The sequence below is a fragment of the Toxorhynchites rutilus genome, chromosome 3 (assembly GCF_029784135.1).
Source record: "Toxorhynchites rutilus septentrionalis strain SRP chromosome 3, ASM2978413v1, whole genome shotgun sequence".
In the NCBI taxonomy this organism is placed as follows: domain Eukaryota; kingdom Metazoa; phylum Arthropoda; class Insecta; order Diptera; family Culicidae; genus Toxorhynchites; species Toxorhynchites rutilus.
In genome coordinates this window covers 120733243-120760821 of record NC_073746.1, presented here as the reverse complement: position 1 = coordinate 120760821, position 27579 = coordinate 120733243, and the positions used below count along the sequence as shown (strand labels likewise).

The following is a 27579-nucleotide window of genomic DNA, read 5'->3' as shown; positions in this document are numbered from 1 at the left end:
CTTTCCTCGAAGTGACAACCTCAACTTGGGGAGCAAAAAAAAAAGGCAGGTCAGGTCAATACGGGTCTCGATGGCATTTATTTGATGTTTGGTCAAGTACATTCAGTACAATTCGAGCTCAGTGCGATGGCGCGTTATCACCATGAAAAATCCTAGAATTGTCGGCCCACATTTCCCGCTGTTTGTGACGTGCAGGCTAATGATCGGATGGCATTAAAACCTGACAGATGTGCGTCCTAAAGTCGTGCCAGCATACGCATGCACGGTACGTTCAAATAAAAAATTCCCGGTACTTTCTGATCATAGTGTATATACAATTCAGATTTTGTCATTGTAAATTACAATGAAGATCAACATAAGATCCAATTGGACTATTTAATCAAACATAAAATATATTATATAAGAACAAACAAATTCATATTCGCACGGTAATGCATTGGATTACCGTGCGAAACGTTCTACTGCATACCAGGAGTTATATTATTCTGACTATCTACCGATGTTGGTTATTATTGTTTTGTCGGTCTAATTCGTCTAAATAAAACGATAGGTTGCATGCTTTGCTGCAATGCATTCCCCAGAAACGTAAACGTTTCCAATGGCTTCAATTGTAGGTAATTGAAAAAATAAATACTTCACCTTCCCACTCCAGTGAAGTATCCGTGGTCAAGTGAAATGTGAGCACTTGGAAGAGAGTCGAGCCAGTCGAGAATTGAAACCAGTTCAGATTTGCACGATTTGTGGAATGAAAAGCTCCGTGGGAACCGTTTCTAGTGGCTGCCTCAGAGAAATGGTTACATTACATGGCATATAAATATTCATTTAACGGACGCGGTGTTTGTTCTCGTTCATTCATACACAGTGTAAGCTTGTTTTGCACTAGTTAATAAGAGAATGAGGAAGTTAATTTCTACGCTTTTGTGATGTTCACTGTTCACACAATCACATAAAATTCATGTTGAATGGAAAGTATGTACTACTGTTTACTCACTGGTCAAATATATTAACATTAACAATAGAAATCTCGAACGGACTGAAACAATCGAACAGACACTCTCGTATGTGGCAATACTTGTCATCTGAAGTGGACAGCAAAAGTGGTGCTTTTTTGCAACTAACAAGGTCTCCGCTGATGAGTCATCAACTTTCTTAATTGCCCTCAACCTTATTTCCTCATCCAGCTACTACTATTGCGTCGTTGCCTTTTACTCCCCGTGTTAACGACAGCCATTTAATGCGACCCATGACAACTATTCATCTCTCTATTGCTACAGTTTTAACATTGTGCCGCTTGTGTCAAGGGGCGGCGGCCACTCGTCACATCACTGACACGTTTCTGTATCTGGGCGCTGATGCGTGGATTTGTTTTTTGGGCCGCAAAAGGAATATGAAATCCTGGCTTGTGGGTGATTAAAGGCGTGATTTATGAAGGCAATTAGCGTCTGCGAGTAATGGCTGGGAATGACCTACGTGAAAGTGTGGATAGAGATCACATGGTGAATATTAGAATATTATGAATATCAGATGCGAAACGAATCTTGAGGACTTTACGATAATAGATAGAGATACATTGATTATTATCTCCAATTAATGCTTGGTTTTCGAGATGTTGTTCCATTATTTAAACTTAACAGCTCAATGCAATTTACGATCTTGCTCAAAAAAGTTTTCTGACACAACAATCGATGACAATATTTATTTAAGATTGAATTAATTGTAAAAAAATAATAAATAAAAAATAATGGAGAGTATTCTTGCGTTCAATGAAACGCGCTTCAGGAATATTTTTTAGAGTACAATTTTCGTTTACGATTAAATGGTTTCATTACAAAATTTTTTATGGAAATAATTAGCATCTATGAGTCAAGGCTGGGAATGACCTGCACGATAGAGATAGATTGGGGACTGCCACTGAAAGGGCCTGGTCGGGTAAGGGAGTAAAAAGTGCCCCCAAACCAAATCACCAGCTGTATGGCAAATATTGTATAGGATATTAAATAAGAAATTTTGGCGGTTTTTTTTGAACCCCTATGTGGTTTAACATGGGATCTATAGTGATAAACGTACTTTTTCGATTATTTCACGTCATCCTCAAAAACTTCGAGATGAAAATTTGAAAAAAGTACTGAATGTGCATCTTACTAGGGTATATCAAGAAAAATTATCAAAAAAAATGTCATCAAAACGTACTAAATAAAACATTTAGTACCATATATTTGAGTCCTTATATGGTACACCATAGGATCTATGGTGAAAAATTCACCTTTTCGTTTTTTTCACGCCATTCTCAATAGCTTCGAGACAAAAATATGAAAAATACTGAAAGTACATCTTACGAAGGTGTATCGATAAATATCTTCAAACTATTTTTTCATCAAAAAATCTAATCATAAAAAAATTAAATACGCAGTACAAAATAGTTTTATATATTTTCTGGCATTTCGAAATTTTGAAAAAAACATAATTTTGTGACCCACTTCTGCTCTAATTTTTATTTAAATGCGTTCGTATGTGCCTTTTTTTTCTACATGTGGCTTAATTTTTCCTGAATTTTTAAGAGCATTGCGAGATACAAAAATAATTTTCTTCATCGTCTGCATTATTATTTATATTTTGTTGAACCCGATTATTTTATTGTATTCGTGGTTTTCAATCGTAAGATTAAAATTAAAAAAAAATAATTCGGGTTTTTTTTAAGTGTTCTTCTCATTAATTCGAATGATCTTCTCACAAGGACTTTATTTTTTTCTCACAGAACTCTATCGTACAGCTGACTCCTATGAATTTGGTTTACCATCTAAATCCAATGTAAAGATAATCTCATATATTTTAAGATACGAGAAAAACAATTGTACAGCGCAATGCTTTAAATATACCGACAAAATTTAGACATATGAGAAAATTTAACAAATATAACAAAGTTTCTAAAACATTCTAAAAATTCTGAAAAAAATCACATATACCTAAAATAGACGTAGGAAGAAATTTGAATTAATTTAAAATAAAAATAAAAATTAATTTTAATTTTTTTCTAGTGTTTGATTTCATGATGGAAAAATTGTTTGAAAATATTGATCGATACACCTAAGTAAGATGTACTTTCAGTATTTTTTTTCATATTTTTGTCCCAAAGCCATTGAGAATGGCGTGAAAAAAACGAAAAGGTGCATTTTTCACCATGGATCCTACGGTGTACCATATAAGGACTCAAAAATATAGTACTACTGCCAAAATGTTTTATTTAGTACCCTATACAATATTTTGCATACAGCTGGTGATTTGGTTTGGGGGACTTTTCACAAAAAAAAAATTTTTTTGTACCGCGCAACACTGAAAAAAATCTGAAAAAAATCACATATGTCTAAAAAAGCCGTAGAAACACATCCAAATATGAATTAGAGTAGTACTTAAACTCTAAATCCCAAAAATTTTTTTTCAAAATTCCAATATTTTTTTAGTACTAGAATTTTTGATGAAATTTTTTTTTTGTTAATTTTTCTTGATACACCGTATGGCCACTACATGCACATAATAGTCCAAATACTTTTTATGCAGAAAAATGATAAATTGCCTCGAATATATAGGAGAGGTTAGAACTTATAATTCTTGTTATTTCATCAAACGATGTCAGAAGCCAAACGCATTGCTCCAAAAAATCATACGGCATATTTTGTGTAGTGAAGTGTTTCAGATTATCATCTCTGAAGACACACATCACAAAAATCTCATCATTGTGACAGAAAATCCTTATCAGAAAAATATCTATTCTAAATTCCTTGTAGAAAATTTGATGCTCTATTAAATAATGAATAACTCGGAAAAAATATTATCGTTCATCATATTAATGCAAACATATGTTGATCATTCTCCCTGAAAAGCAATCCTTTTTTGGTTCATGCACACATGCAGTTTCTTCCAATTTCATATTCGCAAATAAAAAGCCAAATATATGGCTGCCGGATATTCGACTATCCGGCATCGAAGCTTGTCGGATATCCGGTATCCGGCCAAACTACTATCTGTTTCATCACTAGTTATTTGTGACACCGGTATAGAGGAACAAAACAACAGAGAAGCGAATCCAATCTTCGGATTTTTTGAAAATTTGTATTGAAAGTTTACACATTAATTGAGTAAAGTCAAAATTTCTTACCTTTAGAGGGTATTTCCCGAGACATTGGAGAATAAAACTGACAGAAATCGCTTTTGGGCGTAAAAATACACTTAAAAAAATATATATTTTGAACACTTATCAATGCAATCTATAAGTTTTTCATATATTTGAAATGGTAATTGAATAATGCTTGAAAACAGAGTGTTATCCAATGAATGAAAATAATATAGTTTAACAACAATAGTTTGAAGAAAAAGAAAATTTGTTAAGAAAAAATATTAAGATAACAAAATATCATTTCTTTGGAATACAAGAAACAAGTAAAACTAAACATTATTTATGTTTCTGCAGGTTTAGCAAATGATTGTACCTGTTTCTTAATGTCTTTGTTCACATTTTGGCCAATCGTTTAGTCGATTTTTTTGCTCTCATTTATTCAAGATCATTGGTTCCCTCGTCCTTCACCAAAGCCCAAAATTTTTCAATGAACCTTATTTGCGAACAATTCGGAGGATTCTTCTCCTTTTTCACATATTTGATATTGTTCTAGCGATACCAATCCAAAATCGAACGCGCATAGTGACACGATTCCAAATCAGACCAGAATGGTGTTCGATCTGTGTGCTTTCGGAGTAGTGGTAACACATGATCTTGGAGACATTCTCCCCGGTAAATTTCACTATTAACGTATTACCGAGAGCGACCAATCTCGTAGTCACGTATTACCGAGAGCGAAAACGGAGATGATTACATGTAACAGTGACAGATTGCTTGCCAAAAATTATTCACAATTTTTTTTCAAAAAATGACCTGAACCTGAGAAGGTCAAACGAAGAGTCACTAAGTACTGAATGTTCTATCCAAGCCCAAGCTCAAACTGTTCAATACGCTTCGGAATGGTCCTTCGTTCAAACCGAAAAAACTGTGGATGGGTTATACCTATGATATAACCGCAAGGTTGTCGTTGGCTGAGTAATCATTTGTGTTTTTTCAATTAGCAATAATCGCACCTCGGATGTTCCTCATTGTTTACGATATCGCTGCTGCGTAGAGCTATCTTTTATACGTATTGATTAAATTTTCGATTAAACTAGTGAATGAATGAAAATCAATTCATGCATTATGGTAGCGGTTATCACAGCGAATAGTTATCAATATTTTGCCTAATCATCAAACGGTATGCGTAGAAGTTGTACCCGCTTTTGTAGACCGTATTAGCAAAACAAATTCCGGAGTGTAAAAATGCATGGGAGTATAAAAGTACTGCCAAGATCTGCTATGCCGATTTTCCCAACTTATTGGTTTCGGAATCTGTGTTATGAAAACACATTCCGGTTTGCAACAAGGTAAGCGAGTACAAAAGTTCCCACTGCTTACATTTAATCTGCAATGCCAGTTACCCCAGGCTCCATGGTTTTGAAGTCTGTGTTAGGGAAACATTCCGATTTGCAAAAACGCAAACCGATTGGTGTGATTTCAATAGCCTGTTTTGGAAGCAATTTTAAGGCTATTGGAAAAAATTGAGGGGTTGTATCCGAGACACGACCGCTTAGGACGTACGACTACGCAATCTTTTTTTGACGTAGGACTACGTCTTTGAAATCTTTATAGAGGGGTCACACTACGAAAAATGTAACGTTTATTAAGAGTTTTCAAATGCATATTACACAGAATCTTTTTTACGATATATGTTATAAAATATACCATTAGACGGCAAATTTATCCAGCATTTTTTTCGCCTGAGACATCAACAGTGGAGATAATAAAACAAGTGAGCAATTTAACTAATAAAAGAGGTAGGTTTTGCGAGCGGATGCGAAGATAAATCATGTATTATGCATTCTTTTTTCCAACTTCGTTCCCATGAATATTGTATGTAACACAGATTTGCAAGCAATAATTCGTTCTGTCTAACAAATTAGCAAGGTGTTAAAGTAATCAGATGCAAGATTTCATGCACCACTCAAACTTCATGCAAGATTTCATCAAAGCAACGGGTAAGTGTCATCCATACATTGATCGTTCATTAATTAGGAGAAGGCGGCGATTATCATGCGAAGACTTATTGAGATCGGCATTAAATCGCATCACAAAAATGAAACGAAATGAAATATTAATATTCTTCATGATTCATATTCATATTTCTCAATGACCCAATTCCTCCTAAGATAGATTGAGCCGTAGAACCAATACGACTTGATTGTGATAGTCTGCAAACATCATTTCACCGTAAAAGCTACTTCTCCTAATGCCTTAGAATAAGGCTAATAATAAGAATAACACAATAGAAAGAAAATGCAATACCACAGCTGTCCTTTAAAAATAAAGCAACTTCATGATTTCATGTGTAATTTACCTCAAAATATCACGAAATTATAAGGATTTTCAACTTGTTTTTTTTTGTTTCTTTCCCCTAAAGTTCATATTCAATGTAATCAATGACGATATCATTTTTCTACCATTCCACCCCGTTATGTGTCACATTGATATTCATTAATCTTTTTCAGTTAGACAGTTGAACTTTCTGCCAGAAACTTAATTTCTTTTTTTGTTCGTTACAAACCGTTTGACGGTTCTGAGTACATATAACAAACGGCCATTTTCAGGGCTACTATTTGGAGTTTCAAAAAAGTTCAACTAACAAATTTCTAAAAAATGACAAAAATTACATTCAAAATAACCAAGTGTTCTGGACAAACACAGTCTTACGTCAAACTTCCGTCCGTGCCACTAGGCTCAGACCCTTCTACTTTTTCAAATTTGTTGGTTTATCATTTCGGATATTATTTGTGAATACATTGAAATTTCATAAATTAATAAATATATTTAGTAAAAAGTTCAGGGGACCCTGAAAAGGTTTAATGACTTGCGTGGTTTTGTAGAATCATTTCGAGAAGCAACGATTCTTTCGTGTCTTTGCGAGAACAATACACTTATTGGTCATATGTTGCAATTTGTTTCTTTAACGAAAGGCATCTTCCATAAATCGCCATTCAACAAGCATGGTTGTGTTAATTGCAATGCCAGATGCACTTCAAGTGAAATATTCGCTAGCGTTCACAGCTCGAAGGGAACATAAAACACAAAACGAGCAGAATAAGTGACCTTTGTTGTTTCGGACACAGAAAGATTCTGAGAATGTTTCTCAGAGGAGATGCAATACTTATACGCTAGCGACAGCTTACTTCCTATGCAAGGGTGGAGTTTACTTGGCAACCATTCCCTTTTCGCTATCCCCCTTCCTTGTTTTTATTCTAGCGACTTTATAAGTTGCCCGATATTGACAGCTCTGTTCGGGAAAGCACACAAATGGACAGAACAAATGTATGGGGAAATGGGAATGCTTCCAATTTTCATCAATTTAAACCATGTACAGACTATGGGATTGGGATTGTAATGTATAGCATATAAAACAAATCTTAGAAAATTTCCGATCCGATTGGTATACAAATCGTTTAAATACGTTCGCATCAAAAATAGTTATTAACATTAACTTTATTTAGTTAAATTGTAAATACATATTAGATGTAAGGATAGTTTTAAGAATTGAGTGTGGAGTGTCAGTGTGAATGAGAATGTGAATGTGAATGTGAGTGCGAGTGTAAACACACATCTCCTTACATCCCATCCTTTTCCTAATGAAAATGTGTCACCCTTCTAAACTCGAGTCGACCGCGAGTAATCGGTTTCCTATTTCATTAACCATAGAATTGAGGAAACAACATGTTGATATATGCTAGTTGAAGTATAGTTAAGAGTTTGGCTCCTTTAAACTTATGTAACTGAGCCTGTAAAAATAAACGGATTAATAAAAAAAAATTAACTTTATTTCATAAAAACGTGACCTGTCTTCTGATTTGGCACCTTTAATGTAAGACGTAGTGGCCATAGGTGTGAGAAGAGTAGTTTTATAGTGGGGGGCTATAACATGGGAATATTTCATTCGTGTTGCTCGAATATCGTATTGCTGATTTCTGCAAAACTTGATTTTGAACTACGTCAACAAGTTTTAGGTTCAAAAAGTAACAAGCATAGAACGCGTAGACATTTTATCTTTCGAATGAAGTGTATATCATACTATTTCGTTCAGTTGTTTTGGAGCTATTAACGCTCAAAATCTCGTTCTCAGGCGTAACGCTTTCGTTTTCATAACTTTGAACTTACACCTCAGTATAGAAATGAAAGACGTTGTCCTACGTCAAAATCATAAAAATCGATGAAAAGTTAAATCACTTTTTAAATTGTCGGAATTATTCCCAGAAGATCAGAGGTGGATGAAATATATCAAATATACTTTTACAGGATTTTCCCACTGCACATATTAGATTATCAATTGAAAGCGTTATACGGATTCTCCACAACAAACCAATGCCCTAACGAGATCATTGATCACCGTCAATCAGCGTTGATGAGCTGGGTATTGGTTCCAAAGTGACGATCACAAATTCAACCCGCCAACCCCACCCGAGCCCTATTAATCAACGGCGAGCGTTTCGAACGAGACGGTGTCATCCGGCTAGCCAAATACGGCCACAACTATGGTTAACCACACCGGCTCGTTGCTAATTTCGAATTCAAATCCAATCCTATAATTGAGTTCAATTTCGGTTCTACGTACACACGTTCCATTCAACGCAAATTGGCCAGCGCTTGGTTCCATCACCATATTGCGGACTGATCGATTCATCACTATTTGGGGAGAGAAACGTACTTCCCGCCTGAATGAGAAAGCAAAAGCGAGTATGATCCCGTCTCTGTCTCTCGAGCACACATACACGGACACACACAAACGTAAACTGGTTTTATTGTCAGTTTTAATGGCTGACCTCAAATCTTCTTCTCGTGCGATTTAGTTAGTTCAATTGCAATGGAAAGCGAGACTGCGAACGAAGGTAACTTATAAAAAGAGTACAATTGATTTTCATTTTGGGTCACACATTCGGCCACTGGACCATCGTACCCTATTGCGCTTCGGGGAACATTTTGTGGGGAAAACGCAACGCAATTGCATATTGGCGGGTGACCAAGGTCTCAGCGGACATACTGGGAATGGTAAAACTGGATAAAGAATAATAAATTGGCATCACTTGGACGCAGAAAAGAATATGAACAGAAAAACCTACGCTTCACACTTGACAAAAAGTTCGATTTATCTCTAGGGTTTATTATTGGATCGGTCACCACCACATTTCATTCCCACACGATGCGTTCATACTGGCATGTATTTTTGGCCTATTTCTTTGTGTGTCTTACGTAAAATTGTGGACATCCATTTTATGTACATGAAAAAAACCGCTGAATATAAGAAGTTATTTAAGGAATGTGGTAAAAAAATAATACGAATCTAGACTGTACTTATCCTTCACAACTAAAACATTTATATTCTATGAGCTTCTATAAGCTTCTATAATACGAATTTCCCCTTAAGAATAATATACTTTTCAAAAGTCAGTTATTATTATTTCATTACCGTTCGGATACGGACAATGTGACTCAATAACTAACTGTGTGGGAGCCGTACCGCGCAAGAAGCAGAAAATGTATACCCTCAGTGAGCTTATTTGTGACTTTAAAGATCACATTAAACAACAATAATGGCAGTTCAAGACCACAGTGTTTTTTTCGCACATTGACAAACAGCTTCCGAAGTATATAGATTGTTGTCTGAACTGCAAAACCGCAAAACTGTCGATCCATGTGGACAACCCTCTCTAGTTGGAACTGTTTCTTTTTGGGTGTTGTTCCATTCGTCCTTGACTTGTTCGTCGCAAACAACCATCATATTCTGACGGGAGTTGTTCTTTTTGAGTACATATTTTACCGCCAATCTTTGAGTCAATCTCGGCTCTCCTCCTCTAACCGCTTGCTGTTGGCATAATCAAGTTCTTGTTTCGATCCGAGCATCTATTTATTTATTTTTTTGCTCGCTCGCCTGTTCACTCGTTACTGGTTTCGCAGCTGTGCGGCTTGCGGCATAATTATTCCAATTCATCTCTCAACATCCGCCCATTGCCGAGGAGACCACTTCAGAGCAATCTAGATAACTTTTCTGCCTCGGTACCGGAGTTTGCTGTTGCAACAAACTAACAAGTTGTCACACAACTTGTGCTTGTCTCCGATCGCCAACTCGAGCAAGAACGTCGTGGGCTCCGATCAGTGCACTCTTGTGGTGCACCCTAAAAACCCCATTAATAACGGCCTGCGCTGATAGGGCTTCCCGTGCGGTCTCTTGGTGTGTCATTTAAGCCACTATTCTCGGTCGGGACCTGTGCCGCAAGCAAAGTGGTCGCTTTTCTGCGGTAGTGTGCGAATGATAGTGTGGTGAAAGACAGCTGCAAATGTTTGCTCTGGTGTTTTCCTCGGGTTTTGTTCGTGTTCACTTGATGCAAACTAGCCCAATAATAGTCAATCAAAAGGAGAAACAGAGAAATATCATATGAGAGCACATTGGCAGTTTTACCCTTCAGATTCACTATACATCGGAACTCCAAAAAACTTCAGAATCGATCAAACTTCGAAAAGACTGTTGAACGGGTTTCGTGAGGCATATTCAGACGCTACATTTCGAAATGTTTAATTTTTTATTGTAGATTTAGTGATCTACAGCTCACGCATTATGCGATGTGTGTCAAATTAAAGCAAATCAGTTCCTTTAATCCTTTGTGTTTTGAGCCTTGTATGAAAACGCTTCGACGCTCTGGCAACTGCCTTACGGTAATTGGCCACGAACTTAGCCATGGCCGATGAAAAGATGGATGTCGACATGTTCTTCAGCTCTTTCGTTGCCTTGGCAATCAGATTTTCCTTCGTTTGGGCACGAAAGGATTGGAGTAGATCTTCTGTTTGAGGTTCGCATGAAATATTTCAATCGGTCGCAGCTGGGGAACATTGGGAGGATTGTCGGCTTTCGGTCAATTAGATCTCGTCATCCATTATGACCACAGCGCCGGAATGATGTTATTCACCAGCAGCTTTTTTATAATTCGTTGATTTTTACAGGCTCAGTTACATATGTTTCAAGGAGCCGAATTTTTATAACTATATATAAATAATTTTCTTAATTCTATGGTTAGTAAAGTAGAAAACCGATTATTCGCGGTCGACTCGAGTCACCAGCAACATTTGACCGGTTGCTACTTCTTCCCCAGCCCAAATTGTGGAACGATGAGGCAACCTTGCTGTCGATCTTGCGCTTCATGCTCTAGGTCTTCCGCTTCAACTTCTGTTGCACTTTACGGTCGCGCGGCCGGTACCAGACATAAATCATTAAACTATCCATCTGTATTGTTGTTTACATCAGTGGTCAGATAATTCGAAAGCCATGAACAAAACATGAAATATACAGTGTCGGACAAAACATTAAGACAAAACATAGAGCAAAAATCATCCAATCCAGTTCTTCAATTCATTTATAACGATTTATTTGCATTGTTCCAAGAAATATAACAATATTCATTAAAAAAATGCGTTTTAAGCATACTTAACAACTAAAGTGACGCAACAAAATTTAGGACCAGTTCCTCATTTCGGCAGTTTTTAGTATTGTTCCGACCGATTTTTGAAAAAACTTGATTGTTTCTCGGTGGTATTTTGTGTTTTTCGGATCCTGGTAAGTATTGATCATGTAAACAAGAGGTATGTAAGGTTTTAATTCTCGAATACTAGTTGCAGTGAACGAAAAATGAGTCACGCGCATAATTGCACGGAAACACAGCGGCTTTGAAACACAGCAGCATCCGAAAAATGTCCAAGGAAGGCAGCAGCCAACGCGAAATCGCAGAGTACTTGGGACGATCCAAAACCTTCGTGTTTAATTCCCTCCACGACCACAAAAAAAACCGAAAAGACTTGACGCCCAAGGAAAACGACCGCAAAGGATGACACTGCCATAAAGCGAGCCTCCAAGAAAAATCCTTTCAAGGCCTCCAAAAAGATCTGGGACGAACTGAACTTGCTCGTGAGTTCCCGGACAGTTCAGCAGCGGCTGGTGAAGTAGGGGCTAGGCGGTAAAAGTCTCCGGAAGATCCCGATGATGTCGCCAAAGCATCTGAAGGCGCGGCTGAAGTTCTTGAAAGACCACTTCTATTGGATCGGTCCGGAGAAGGAAAAGGTATCGCGAAATATACTGTGGTCGGATGAGACGAAAGTAAACGTCATCGGCTCGGACAGAAAATCTTGGGTCCATCGCTCAATAGGCTACGTTTACATGCCACGGTGTATCACGAAAACATTTAAGCATGAAGAAGGGAACATTACGGTATGGGGGTGCTTCTCCTGGTACCCTGTACCGGGTGGATGAGATCATGTATCGGTACATCTACGCCCAAATCCTAAGGGATGTTATGCTGCCACACGCTGAGTGGGAGCTGCCCCTGAAATGTCAGTTCATACAGGATAACAATCCGAAGCACACCGCCTAAACCGTCAAAAAGTGGTCCCAGGATAACAAAGTCGACGTTATGTAGTGGCCAGCGCAGTCACCAATTTCTGAACTCTATAGAGAACCTATGGCAGATCGTGAATAGGTCGGTGTACACGGAGAAATCGAAGAATAAGCAGCAACTGTGGTATGGGATCCAAGTCTGTTGGTACGAGATCCCGGTCACCACGTGCCAGGAGGTGGTGGAATCCATGCCGAACCGGGCGCGTGTAATGATGCGTAACAAAGGTTACACGACCAAGTACTAATCCTAGAAGCTTTTCACGGTATGATTTTTTTTGTTTTTATTTTTTCTAAATTTTATGACTGGTTAATTTTTGTCGCGTCATTTTAGTTGTTAAGTATGCTTAAAACGCATTTTCCAATAAATGACTTTTGTTTCAACTACAGATGTTATAATTTTTTCTCGGACAATGCAAATAAATTATTATAAATCGATTGAAGCACTGGATTGTTTTTTTTACCTAGGACTACGCCTTTCATTTCTGTACTGGGGTGTAAGTTCAGAGTTTCGAAAACGAGAGAGTGACGCTGGACTGCAAGGTTTTGAACGTTAATACCTCTTTTCCGGCTGAACGGAGTGGTATGATAATCATTTCATTCGAAAGACAAAGTTTTATGATTGTTAATTGTTGACCCGAAAACTTGTTTCAATAGCTTTAAAATTGCTTAGAAAACAGGTTGTTGGAACCATATATAAACTCGCATACGCTTTGGAAATCCATTCAGTTGATGCGGCGATGTGAGATGAGGACGGTCGCACTCAGGCGCCTATGTAATATGGTCATATTTTCCAATTCCATTTCTCTTCTGTTACTGATAGTTACTAATCAATCGCATTTATTCAACATGCACAAAATGGTATGGCCGCGGTATGATATTGAATGTAATGCAAAGTGTCCGGATTAAAAAGCGTCTGGATTCAAATGCATTACTGTATACTTACTTCGACGTTATTCGTTTCTCTCTTAGGCTGAGCTACGAATATAATCGAAGGGTTGGGTTAACGTTCCATCCTTTCTGGGTATAAAATATGACGCTTCCTTTGCTTTCGTTCATTTCTACCTACCCTAGATAGTATTCTTTACTCACTTCCTAACCACTTCTGGAAAGACTTTCGAGCGCACAACATCGCGGAAATCAAAGAAAAAACTGGTGGGTAATAACCAAAGAGACGTAGGACCACGCCAAGGGTTGCCAATTTAACCATATTGTTCTATTTACATTTGTTTTTTTTTTTGACGTGGGACTACGTCTAACCGGAATATATGAAGGGTAAAATGAAAACCTAAACACAGAACATGCAGGGAAAAATGAAAGATTTCGAATGCTTTTAACTCGAACATTTCTTACTGGATCGTAAAGATAATTGCATGAATTGATAAGGAATATTTCTACGCATCTATCGCAATTAATAAAACGTTATTTTTCATTAGATAAACAATTGAATAACTGTAAAATGTTAAGCGTTATCTAAACGCCCTAACTGACTCATTTTGATTGGCCCGATTTACGGTTTTCCCAACACAGCCATCAAAACCAAGCAGCCTCGGGGAAATCGGCATTGCAAACACATAAAAGTAAGGGGATTTTTGTTCTCACCGAAATGTGTTCCCTAACACAGACTTCAAAACAATGCAGCGTTGGAGAAATCGACATTGCAAATACATGCAAGTCGGTAGTAGTGATCCCGATTTTCGAAATTAATCGTTCATCAGCTAATCGAATACCTTTCCGCAGTTTGTTATGCGATACGATTAATCGCCCCAAATAATCGATTAATCGATTAATCGCCACACTGAGAGCCATCTGGAATCAAAAAAGTGTTCATTCCATCTGAAAAACAATTGTTGTCCTTTATGCTTCCCTAAACTCGTAAACGAAGCTCAATTCACGTTGATGGCATTGAGCTTCGATTACGAATTTATGGAAGCGTCAAAGATAATGATTGATTTTCAGGATAAAACTGCAGCGACAGTAGGTTTTTTTTCTCTGAGTTTGGATCGATTAATCGACGTAAATTATTCGTTCGCTTCGATTGGTTGGTTGGTTCAGTATTCGTTCGATTAATAATCGATTGCTGTAGGAAATATTCGATTATTCGAACGATTATCGAGGATCACTAGTCGGTAGAATTTTTGTCTCCACTTCAAATCCGTGGGGAAATTGGTATTGAAAATTAAGTATTTTTTGTTCCGACAGAAATGTGTTCCCCCAGAACAGACTTCAGAACCAAGGTGTCTGGAGAAATTGACATTACAAATTCATGCAAATCGGGGGTATTTTTGTTCCGACTGAAATGTGTTTCCATAACACAGATTTTAAATCCAAGGAGCGGGAATCGACTTTGCAAATCAATGCAAACTGCGAGTACTTTTGTACTCGCTTGCCGTTGTGCAGATAGGGATATGTTTCCCTAACACGGTCTTCTAAACATAGGAACCTGGGAAAATCGTGCAAACACTAGAGGCAAATTAATTTTCAAGTTTAAAGCCACTATAGTATGAAAAGTAGAAGTTGAAGTTGTTGATTCATGCAAGCCAAGGGTACTTCAGCATCCGCATGCTTTTCTTACACTTCGAAAAGTGTTTTACAAAAGCGGGTACGAACACAACGCTTTGGTTCGGCCATTCAAGATTGCATTGAAGGATATGCCTTCATATCTGTTATTAAATTTACTTATTACGAAGAAAATAATCTATCACAATGCATGAATTGACCTTACATGACATTTGTGCAATCTTTTTGCTCACAAAGCAAATATATTTAATTCAATTGAATTCAGGAGCTGTTTCATTCAATAAAAAATTTAATCAATACAAACAAATGATTGCTTAGCTAAGGTAGTTCCACGTCAACCTTGCGGTTATATCATAGATATAAAGGGTGTGTCACATCAAATTGCATCACGGAAAAAACGCTGTAGAAATTCGCCCAGTAGACCGATCCTTTTGAAAACTTTAGACAGTAAAATAAAAACTATTAAACAACTTTTGGCATTTTCTTTTTATTCATACTTCGAGCCCAAGCCCGTATGCTCGCACCTTCCTTATTATCCCATCCATAAGGTTTTGTACAACGTCAGGTTGTAGTTTTTTTTGAACAGAAATCCATTTTCTCTTGAAGTCCGCCTCCGATTTGACAACTTTTGGGTTCTTCCGGAGGGCCTGCTTCATAATCGCCCAATATTTCTCTATTGGGCGAAGCTCCGGCGCGTTGGGCGGGTTCATTTCCTTTGGAACGAAGGTGACCCCGTTGGCTTAGTACCACTCCAACGCGTCCTTTGAATAGTGGCACGAAGCGAGATCCGGCCAGAAGATGGTCGGGCCCTCGTGCTGCTTCAAAAGTGGTAGTAAGCGCTTCTGTAGACACTCCTTAAGGTAAACCTGCCCGTTTACCGTGCCGGTCAACACGAAGGGGGCGCTCCGCTTTCCGCAAGAGCAGATCGCTTGCCACACCATGTACTTTTTGGCAAACTTGGATAGTTTCTGCTTGCGAATCTCCTCCGGAACGCTGTATTTGTCCTCTGCGGAGAAGAACAACAGGCCCGGCAGCTGACGAAAGTCCGCTTTGACGTAGGTTTCGTCGTCCATTACCAGGCAATGCGGCTTCGTCAGCATTCCGGTGTACAGCTTCCGGGCTCGCGTCTTCCCCACCATGTTTTGCCTTTCGTCGCGGTTAGGAGCCTTCTGAACCTTGTATGTACGCAGGCCCTCCCGCTGCTTGGTCCGCTGGACGAATGAACTTGACAAATTCAGCTTATTGGCGACATCCCGGACCGAACTTCTCGGATCACGTCTAAACTGCTTAACTACGCGCTTTTGATCTTTTTCACTGACGGAGCATCCATTTTTGCCGTTCTTCACCTTCCGGTCGATGGTTAGGTTCTCGAAGTATCGTTTTAGTACTCTGCTGACCGTGGATTGGATGATTCCCAGCATCTTACCGATGTCCCGATGTGACAACTCCGGATTCTCGAAATGAGTGCACAGGATTAATTCACGACGCTCTTTTTCGTTCGACGACATTTTTCCAAATTTACGAAATATTGACAGTGAAGCATGGCCAACGTGATCTATACACTCTTATATGATTATAAGCGAAAGCTGAAGATATAATTCCTAAAAATTAAATTTCTACAGCGTTTTTTTCCGTGATGCAATTTGATGTGACACACCCCTTAACCAACCCATTTTTTTCTCAAATGATTATGTGACCCGTGCGTGAAGTAATCTAACCGTAAAATGAATTATTAGAATCGAAGAATCATTTCTGCATGAAAGTTTCTGTGGTTCTGAAAAGAACCGCTGTTGCTGTCGATGGTGTTGTTGAAAATGGCTTTTGCGTTGGTGGTGGTGTAGCGGGATTCGGTTTTCGTATCATTCTGATAAGTTTTGTTTTCTACACAATTTCCCTATTCGTTCTTCTTCAAACCTTGTACTTAAATATTCATCGATGGGGACGTTTGGTGATGATGATGATGTTGTCTGGAATTATAGGGGCTTCAAGCTTCTACAGCTCATTCGCATCTATCTTCGAAAAAAATTCATTTTCGCGCCGCCGACTGGTTGCTAGCTGGATTACTTTTGAATCATAAAAGATGTTTTAGCGAGTGTGTGAGTGTTTGGTCATAAAAAATTCAAAAAAGGCCAATTTAGAAAACTTATCCTAAACTTATGACCTTAAAAACGCCAACATTCTCACCTATGCCGTCTGGTTGCTAGCTAGGCACTGTTCTACGCCAACAAGCCAGCAGCTTTAGAAGAGCTCAGAGACAACATCCAATGCGAAATTCGCAACCTTCCGGTCGAAATGTGTGGATGAGTAGTGGAAAATTTGAAAATTGCCATATAACCGAAATTGAATTTCATTCTTAAAATGTAAGAGTTGAACTACAGCCAGAATAAATTTGAACTCAATATCTCAAAAAACCTGTGCTTTATAAGAGAAAGTTTACAAGTCCTTAATGTTAATATTAGTGGAAATAAGAGTGTAGATTAAAAATTAATAATTCTACGTTAAATTTCAATTGAATGTGATTTTTATAGTATTTTTAATAAAATAAAATTAACTAAGTAATAAGCGTGAAAATAAGCTAAGAAATTGCGTGAAAAATTTTAAAAATAAATCAACTACTTCAACTACATCAACTACATGCATGATAATTCGCTGGTTTGAGTGGATTAGTTACGAAATATAACCAGACCCAACAGCAAAATCAGATGATAGTTGAAACCAAAATTGTTTGGGCACACTACAAAAAGCACAAAAAGTTCTTCATTTAGAAAAACAATTTTCTTCGAGCGGGCACTGATTGAACTCGACTGTTGTCATGGCAACATTTTTTCAAATCACTCAATCGGAACGCGATGAGACATAAAAGCTGCAATTTTACAACGGTAAACTAACGGGATTGCTGATCAAATTTTTCGTGCTATTTAAAATTCAATCTGCGAAACCGGAAAACACTTTGCCGATACAAATATACAAAAAGAAACCTCTGTGACTTCTTGAGCCATTCCTTCTTGGCGATTTGTTCGATATGAACATCAACCAAAATAGTCGAAGAAAATTTCTCTGACGAAAAATCTCCCGGCCAGAACGGGAATCGAACCCGAACACCCGGCATGATGATGTGAGACGCTTACCACTCGGCCACGGGTGCACTTATTCTATGATTTTAGGGGGATAAATCAAAAATTAAATTCTTCTTCTATATTAATAAAAAACAAAAAAATATATGCATAAAAAACGATTTATTAAAAAAAATAAAATTGGCTCGATCATAGACAGGATTCGATTATATACAGTGAAAATAAATCCGAAACTGTATATAAATATGATTATACTGGAGTGACTTTTTAAATTCCTAAATCCCCGTAAATTTCGAAAATTACGAAAAAAACCCGTAAATTCCGTAATCCGCATAAAAAAAACCGCGTAATTGCGACTTCAGTATACTGCGAATCTATTAGGTGAGTGGTATTAACCAGTTAGCTCTCTATTCCATCCTTGAAATTATAAGTTGACCTATAAATAACCTCATCATGTTCCTCGTTCATCCATAATGTATATACTTAACATATTTCCAGGCTTGCTCCATTTATTTTATCGGATGCTGCTGCACAGGCTGATCCATGTAACAGCATAATGCTAGGAAAAAGTGCATCCAGCAGGAAGGGTTCCGCAGCACGCAGCTGCAAACCATTAACCATTGTAGGATATAACACAGGCTCTTGCCTGTCACGCTTCCGATGATCGATGAGTAGTTTACCTCAGTTTTTCGGCTCAACCAGTTTCTTTGAGTTCAATATTGGATATTGGCCATGCTGTGGCTGATGAATATGAACGACAGGATGTCTCATTTACCTCATTTACTATTGTTTGTCGAACCTAGGTGTCACCCACTTCGGTAGTAAAAAATGCAAATAATAGACAAAGAATATATTTCTTGCCTTCCTATTGAAACAAATCTTTGGACATGAGCTACCATTATAATTTCAGTTTTCATTGAGCGATAAATCGGATATAATAATTTGAATGCTTGTGTGCCTCTGTAATGGCGTATCCGAACATTGTATTTTCTATCCAGTTGAGGCATAGCGAACCACTTCCTTCACTGCTCCACAAACGATCTAATGGGGTATCTGTTATTTCTTGTATCAATTTCCTGTACACTTCTGACGGTATTATTTCACCATCAATGGGCAGATGATTCGCTTTGCTAATAAATATACTTATTTCTCATTATTATGAACTGCTGTGGGTCATTTTTTTCTGCTCCCCTTGAAATTGCGCTTCATGATGGAAATAACATGTTGCCAAACGGAAGCGGAGTAAGCGCGCTAAACCTAAGGTGGAGATTTCATCTTCGACCTAAAACCAGGATGATTTCCTAACAAGTGCTGAGTTGTGACTACATTACAGTTACTTTCGCTTTTCGATTGGGGCAACCGTCTCCGATTGAAACGTAAACGGCCTACGACGTAACAGCCAAGTACATATGCGGCGCCCAAACGGGGCACAACATTGAATAAGACAATCGAGGGAAAACTAGATCAAAGCATTGTTAAATTGCTCGCATAATAGCATTCCCGAGCTGTATGCATTTGTTCGGTGTTTAATTGCGAAGGGTTTCCTAATATATCCGTGAGTGTATAAACAGTCTTTGATCATTGTATCTCGTCATTCCTCGTTTGTTCGAATGATTGTTTTGGAAACCCTCCCAATTCGGTTGACACTTACCGTGATAGGCATAAAAAGCCCACCTTAGATGTTTAGAAACTTTTCTCATTTTCTAGACTATTTTGCCATTTTTGTTAGATTTTGTTTACCCCCTTACATGACTTTTTCAACGTTTGCAAATATGCGTTGACAAAAATAAATTCCAACCCCCAAAAAAATAAAATAAAAACACTCAAAACCTTTGAGTAACCCCTCGTTTCTTCATGTTATGACAGTTAGAGCTGTGCGGTATTGTTAACATACGATATTGAAGCGATATAAACAAAGTGTTGTTTACATTGAATAAAAAACAGCATTAGATAACGATTTTTTCAATTTTGTTTGAATAAAAAACAATTTTGTTAAGTAAAAATAGCAATTGTTATTAAAAAACAACATTTTTCATTGCATTTCCATCATAAAACTTTAAATAATAAAATTATTTTTATTAAATAATATAAAAAATAAATAAAATTTATTCAATTTAAATTGAATTGCACAAATTTCCTTTCAATGTAAATGAAATATTTTACTAATTAAGCATTTAATTGACTTTCTATTTAGTTGGATTCAATTCATAAAACCAAGTGACGAACCAGCCAAAAGTGTTCAACGTTACTATAATACAGAAAGGAAAAAAAATTATAATACTTAAACCAAACATCTTTTTTCAATGGCACGCAAAATAAAAATAGAAAGCAAGTATAAAAGCCCGAGCTAGAGAAATAACAAATCACACAATAAAAGCAAAAAAGTTGAAAGCATCAATATTTAGTGTGGCCTCCTGAAACTTCAATGACCTGTTGAAGACGTTTGGGCGTACTATCGGCCAAGGTCTGGAGGTGCTGAGGGTCAATTTCGTTCCACGCCTTCTGGAGAGCCGTGAAATAAGTGTCCTTATTAGTGACACCGTCTGTCATCACTTTGTTGTCGAGAATGGTCCACAGGTTCTGTGTCGGGTTGAGATCAGGACTTTATGGTAGCCATTCAACGGGTTTTATTTTGCGTGAAAGGAAATAGGAATTGGGTTTTCTTAGCAGTATGCTTTGGATCCTTATGGTGTTGGAAAATGAAGCTTTTTCACAGGCCAGTTTTTCGAGGCGATTTCTTCAGTTTGCCTTAAAGATGTCTGCTCTCACGATTCCTTGAATTCGCACTAGATTTCCAGGAAAGTCCAGGAAAAGCATCTGCACACCAATACATTGCCTCTTTCGTGCTTGACTGTAGCCTGCAAGTGACGTTCTTGCAATCCTTCATCATCCTTCCGCCGAACTCTTTCGCGCCGCTTCTTGTTGAAAAGCTCAAATTCGATTCGTCAGTCCAAAGTACTTTTTTCCAAAAGTCTTTGGGTTTGTTAACATGTTTCCGGGAAAATTCCAACCGTTTTAATTTGTTTTTCTTGTTGATAAACGGACGTTTTTTTGCGAATCTGCTCTTGAGTGCATGCTCAGATAGTCTACGGGGTACGGTTCTGGCCGATACCGTCAACGAGAAATTTTCCTGAATTACTCTGACTGATACTTTTGGAGATTTATTCACTTCCCGGATGATTCGTTGATCCGTCCGGCTATCGGTATTCCGACGACGGCCTCTTCCGGATCTGTCAGCAAGTGAACCGTAAGCGTAAGCTTCTCTGCAATCTTCCGTTGATAAATCTTCAACTTAAAGATGTAGAACCCTAGGTTGATCACTTGAAATGTTGTATTATATTATAATGTAAACCAAATTAAGAAAAAAAAAAGAATTTAAGTGAATAAAAAGTGTGAAATCTTCTGCAAATGATTCTTAACAAGCTTCCGGACTTGCATGCTAATCTTCTTTCCACTTACAGTAGAACCCCGATTATCCGCGAGCGGATGATCCGCGGTGCGGTTTATCCGCGAAAGGGAGTTCCTTATTAATTTTTGAACCTTCCCGAAATCTGTCAGTGAGTGGCTGGTTTTTGTTCTTTCGTTTTGGTCATCACTATCACATTATATGACCTCTGGTGTAGACGACCTTACAGATGGATAGTTTAACCCTTTCGCTTTTGTGCTCCGTTGGAGTGATACCGCTGAACGGAGCACTGCGCCGAAAAGTGTGCATATCGCGCTGGTGTGATCGATGTGCAGTATCACCCTGATGTCGTCTATAGGCGACATTTGTACACACAGGTCGTCGCGGGGATGTCGTCTATAGGCGACGTTTCCATGCAGAATTTTTTGTTATTGTGTTTACCTTAATTTTAGTCATTTATTGCGTTATCCGCGATTTTCGTGATCCCCATTTACCTTGCCAGACTATTTCGCGGATACTCGAGATTCTACTATACTTTTTGGGGGTAGGTTCTTATTTTTGTCATCGCATATTTGCACGAGTTAACTTTCCGGGTTCTTCGGATAAAAAATAAAATTGTCTATACGACTTGAATGCTGTATTCAGACTAACTTTCTTATTCATCTAAAGATCCCTAGTGCCCTAGCGATAATGTTTATAGTTTACAGAATGAATCGATATACCGATCGCGAGAACGATCGTGTTTTTGTTATTCTTAAATATTTGCTGCCGTCGTCGCCGTCGTCGTCGATGTTATTGTTTATGGGTTGGCTCTGGGATTGATTTACGATAATCGCTGTTGGTGTCGGAGTGTTGATATTAATTTTGTGGGATCGCTGACTAATGCTGACGCTGGAGTTAACTCACGCTTTGAAGATGTCATGTAAGGAAGTAAACAAAATCTAACAAAATGGCAAAACTTGTTGATTACTTTAAAAAGTAATAGTTAACATACAATTCTATGTAATAACGGTAGTAGTTTTTGATGAAATAGTTCAGAGATTGAGAAAAGTCTCTGAATATGCAAGGGCTTTTTATGCCTATCACTGTATATGTTGATATGTATGGCATATCGTTGATATCTGTTATACATTGATTAGCAAAATAAAGTGTTCTATGTATTTTTTTTCTTTTCTTTTATATTTCTGGTTACAAGTAAACGTATCGTAATCATTTATAAACAAATATTTTTGATGTTCTTTTTAAGTTGCATTCATGTTGCACTGAGAAAATTTTAAAAAACGTTTAGACGTTTAGAAACAACTGGATTGGCTCTGGAGCATTTGTGCACGTGGTCGCATTTAGTGAAGTAAAAAAAAATGGAGAACGCAGTTATTTCAAAAACGATTCCTTTGTACATTCGGAAATTGATCGTTCGACATGTTGAGAACGGCGAATCGCACCAGGTGGTTGCCAACAAGAAGTACGACAACAGCAAGGCAGCGGTCGAATAAATTCTTAAGAGGCTTAAGATGTTCGAATCAGTGATGGATAGCCCAGGCAGATGAAGGAATCGCAATACAGATGTCAGAACAGACTGGTGGGAGTGTTTTTCATGGAGTGATGTGGTCAGCTTAGTGAAGATTGACGGAATCATGGCGGCAGAGTCGTACTGCACCATCCTGCGTGAAAATCTCAAGGTCTCCCCCATCGAGACAGGCCTTGAAGAGCGCTTCGCTTTTCAGCAGGGTAATGATCCGAAACATACGGCCAAGGTAACAAAGTCTTCGTCCCGGTCGGGTCGCATCAAACCCTTTGAATAGCTCCCACAAAGTCCGGATTTTAATCCTATTGAAAACCTTTGGGTCATCCTCAATGATAGGGTCGACAAAGCTGGTGCTGGTGTTATTTGGAAACCTTGGAGCGCGCGTGGGAAGTACACGATCCGTAATACCTGAAAACCTCGTGGAAAGCATGCCGACAGGAGGTCTTGAAGGCTAAAGGAAATCATATCAATTATTGAAATGTTATTTGCCTTCAGTTAAGCCTTTTTGAAACTTTTCTGATCTGGGCACTTTTGTTCATATTTTTTTCTGGAATACAAATTGTTTTTTTTTTCAATAAGAAAAACTTTCATTTTTCTCAGTGCAGCATGAATGAAATTCAAAAAGAACATAATAAATAAGATTTTAGGATTGATTACAATGTGTTTACTTTTTATTTTAAACAACAAAAATGAAAAAAAATTTTAAAAAAATGAGTTGGCCCTCTATTTTACTAATCGTTGTAATGGGCGTTTGTCCAGAGGTATACAACTTCAGGTTGGCTATAGTTTTCGATGTGTATGTCGTTCACGGATTCTTCACATTCATCGTTCATTTTGACGACTGAGAGCGTTTAAGTACTTGATTAAATATCGATTCAGTAAACCAAATCAGGATTAAGGGATTCCTGACATAAAGCTTAACAAACACCGTATTCGCCTGATATAGTTCTGACTGGCTTTTTCCTCTTTCGAAAACTCAATTAACCACTTATTCTCCTGTTTCCAACCGATAGGAAAAATATCTGAAAGTCACGTTTTAGAATTTTTGGACCATTTAATTCTTTTTAGACAGAAGTGTATTATTCTAGAAAATTATTCCACAAAATTGAATGAATAATGAACATTATATTATATATTTCATTGACCAATTCCTTTTTAATTTTTTTAATAAAACGCCGGTCAACTGGCTCCATTGAAACCATTTACAGCGCGGACTCGATTATATACAATCTACGATTTCTTTTCACTGTATATAATCGAATCCTGTATATAATCGAGTCAAAAAAAATGTTTATTCGTTTTTATACATATATTTTTTTTGTTTTTTGAAAATTAAAGCTCTTAAACTACTCTACAATTTGTTCTTTGACGCCCAACTACTATCTCTCTTGATTTCACTGCTATATCGATATAAACAATTCCTGGTGAAAATTCTTCTTCAAATCTTCAAAAATCGCGATTTATAAACCTACTGTACTTATAAAAGCCTCGCAAATTTCACCCTAACGTTGAAAGGTTACATTTTTTCTGAAATAAGTCATATTTGAAGTATAAAAAAAATTTTTTTTCGAACTGTATATAATCGAGTCTAAAATTGTATATAATCGAATCACATATAATCGAGTCTGACTTGTATTGAATTTAATCATATGATTCAGGCCCACTTTACTTCACGTTGTCTAATTTGTTTTTTTCTCTCCCTCTATTTTTTCAGAAACCTCGAAACCTATCGCTCAAATTGTTTCAATTCCAAATCGGATTTGTTAAAGGGATTGAAACACGCAGTCGTGCGCTCAAACGGAAAGAGCGGACGTAATTGCGGATTACATACATACGGTTTTCGGTTTTCTGCAAGCCAGAATGACAGTATGGACTTGAACGGTCGTGTGAAAAGGGAGTATGTGCACGGTACCTTTGTAGAGGATTAAAATTTATGAAATTATTCGAGCTCACTTGGTGGCGGCAGCCAGTGGGAATAAGCAAAAACTGATTAGTGAATTGTGATAACAGTTTTTTTCGGTTTTGTGCTAATAAATTAGATAGGATAGGACGAACGGAACAAACATGTCTGACATCTGTGATTTCGAGTGGTCCAACAATCGATTCCGACACAATTTGACCATCTCGGATTTGAAAGGCTACAATAAAAATGAGCCCACCGATCGGAGCCGAGCTCTGATAGCTCTTAAGGAATTGATTGGAGCTAGCATGGATTATGCCCTGAAGGATAAATCCTGCTTCCAAGACGACGAATTTTTGTTTCGATTTTTGTATGCGCGTAAATTTAACGTGAATGATGCGTTTCAACTGGTGATCAATTATCACGCATATCGACAGCGAAATGGGCCTCTGCTGCAGCGATTGTCTGTGTTGGATGAAAACATACAACTAGCACTCAGAGATGGATTTCCCGGTGTTCTGCCGAACAGAGATAGGAGAGGAAGGAAGGTATTGATATTCCTAGCTGCTAATTGGGATTATTCGTCGTACTCGCTAGTCACGGTGTATAGAGCGCTGCTTTTATCAATTGAAAAGCTACTGGAGGATAAACAAAACCAAGCCAACGGATTTATAGTGATCGTGGATTGGACCAATTTCACCTTCCGGCAATCGTCTAATCTAAATCCGAAAGTGCTAAAACTTATGATCGAAGGTTTACAGGTAATTTGAGACATTGCACCAGCGTTGTATTTGGATTCGCTCATTAACGTTTACCCTCAATTCGCAGGACTGTTTCCCCGTTCGATTCAAAGCGATACACTTCATCGGGCAACCTTGGTATGTCGAAGCGGCCCTAGCTGTAATTCGACCCTTCCTCAAAGAAAAAACTCGCGAGCGGATAAAATTGCACGGTGGTAATCTATCCACGCTCCACAATTGTATCGCCCGCGATATCCTCCCGACTGAACTGGGCGGCGAGGGGCCTACCTTCAACCCGCTGAACTGGTACCATGAACTACTCGAATCGAGCCAAATCTCCACCAAACCCGCGCCATCGTACATTCTAAGTCAGCCCCAGTTCTACACCAAATCACCCCCGCCCCTAGCGACGGCCACTATCACAACAACGACGACAACCATGACGGCTGGTTCCGATTTTCTGAGAAGTACCAAAGCGGCCGCGGTTAAAATTGGCGTATTGACAACCAAGGCGAACGATCCGGCCGCCAACATGCTGCTCGGGGTGGGGAGTGACACGTGACGCACGCCCGGAAGCCAGGAACAGCGCCTAGTGGAGTCCGATTCGGTTTCGTGATAAAGGTTCTGATCTCAAATTTCCCCCACACTCAATCGCAACAATGCTAGAAATTTTCTGAACAAGTTAGACTGACGACAGCATATATGTACGTGTGTTTGTGTTTGCGATTTGAACAAAAAAAACATTGATAACGAAGTGTGCCGACGGAACAGCAGTTATTGGCTTTGATGTAAGTAATTTCAATGATTCGATTATTCACATACATTTTTAAAATAATTATAATGACGGAATATTCCACCAACAATATTTTTGAATGTTTGACATTTGGATAGTAATATACAAACAACTGAAAACTAAAACATTGCAAAAATAGACAGAACTATGGAAAATACTAAAATTAAGATCTTTTTTTTTTATCTTCGCTTATTTTTCGTCGGCCTATTTCCGCCACTTCAGTGCCAATCACCGACATCAGGGAGGCGACTCCACCTGTTCCTACCTATCAGACTCAACAACTCATAAGCCGGGCCAACTTCTTTTACTTCCCCTCCGAAGGAAGACGTAACCAGAGATTTTTCACCTCAGAAAATCCCAACGACGCCAGCTGGGATTGAACCCAGGCCGATCGGATTGTGAGGCTGTTACGCTAACCACACAACCACTGGCGCCGTCAAATTAAGATCTTGTTTATAGTCAAATTGCATCTCGAAGCTATTCGTCTTTAAAAATCAAAATTTTGACGGTCACTCTACGAATAATATAACGAAAAATTAAAGGATTTCAAATGCATATTACACAAAATCGTTATTACGATATATGTTATACTATATACCAGGGATGACCAAACGGTAGTCCGCGGTCTACCGGTCGCCCGCGTCGGTATTCCTAGGTGCCCGCCAGCTGGTCTAGGATAGTGTATAGTTTGGATTTTAATCCAATCGCAATAGATTGAATATCTCTCTACCTTTCATCGTGATCATTCCATAAAGTATTTAAGCTAAACTCAGTAAAACATATGAGTTGTAAGAGTAGATATTTCTTCACTAAAAACATCCTTTTTAATATTTTCGTTCAGATTGTTAGGTATTTTATATTAACACATCCAGTTGTTTGACTATAACTTGTAATAAAACGAACAAATGTCAATAATAAACAATTTCAATAATGTTTTCTCCAGGCATATCATTTGGTCAATGACTAATTGAAAATGCATGAAACATCCGGCTTAAGGTTTCGAAAATCAATAAAAACTTAATTTTTGGAGAAAGATTCACCTTTGAAGACTGCGAATGCAAAATTTG

General features: G+C 38.0%; 1 protein-coding gene and 1 pseudogene across 1 annotated transcript in view; one reads left to right on the top strand and one right to left on the bottom strand.

Moving 5' to 3' along the window:
• LOC129775012 (clavesin-2-like) overlaps window positions 1-27579 on the top strand; it is a 64124-nt gene that overhangs the window by 16032 nt on the left and 20513 nt on the right. The window contains exons 2-3 of the mRNA XM_055779166.1: window positions 24794-25740; window positions 25808-26507. Of these exons, the coding sequence (XP_055635141.1) occupies window positions 25144-25740; window positions 25808-26281 (1071 nt within the window). The 5' untranslated portion in view covers window positions 24794-25143 and the 3' untranslated portion in view covers window positions 26282-26507. The remainder of the gene's footprint in view (window positions 1-24793; window positions 25741-25807; window positions 26508-27579) is intronic.
• LOC129780937 (U4 spliceosomal RNA) lies at window positions 5093-5169 on the bottom strand (annotated as a pseudogene).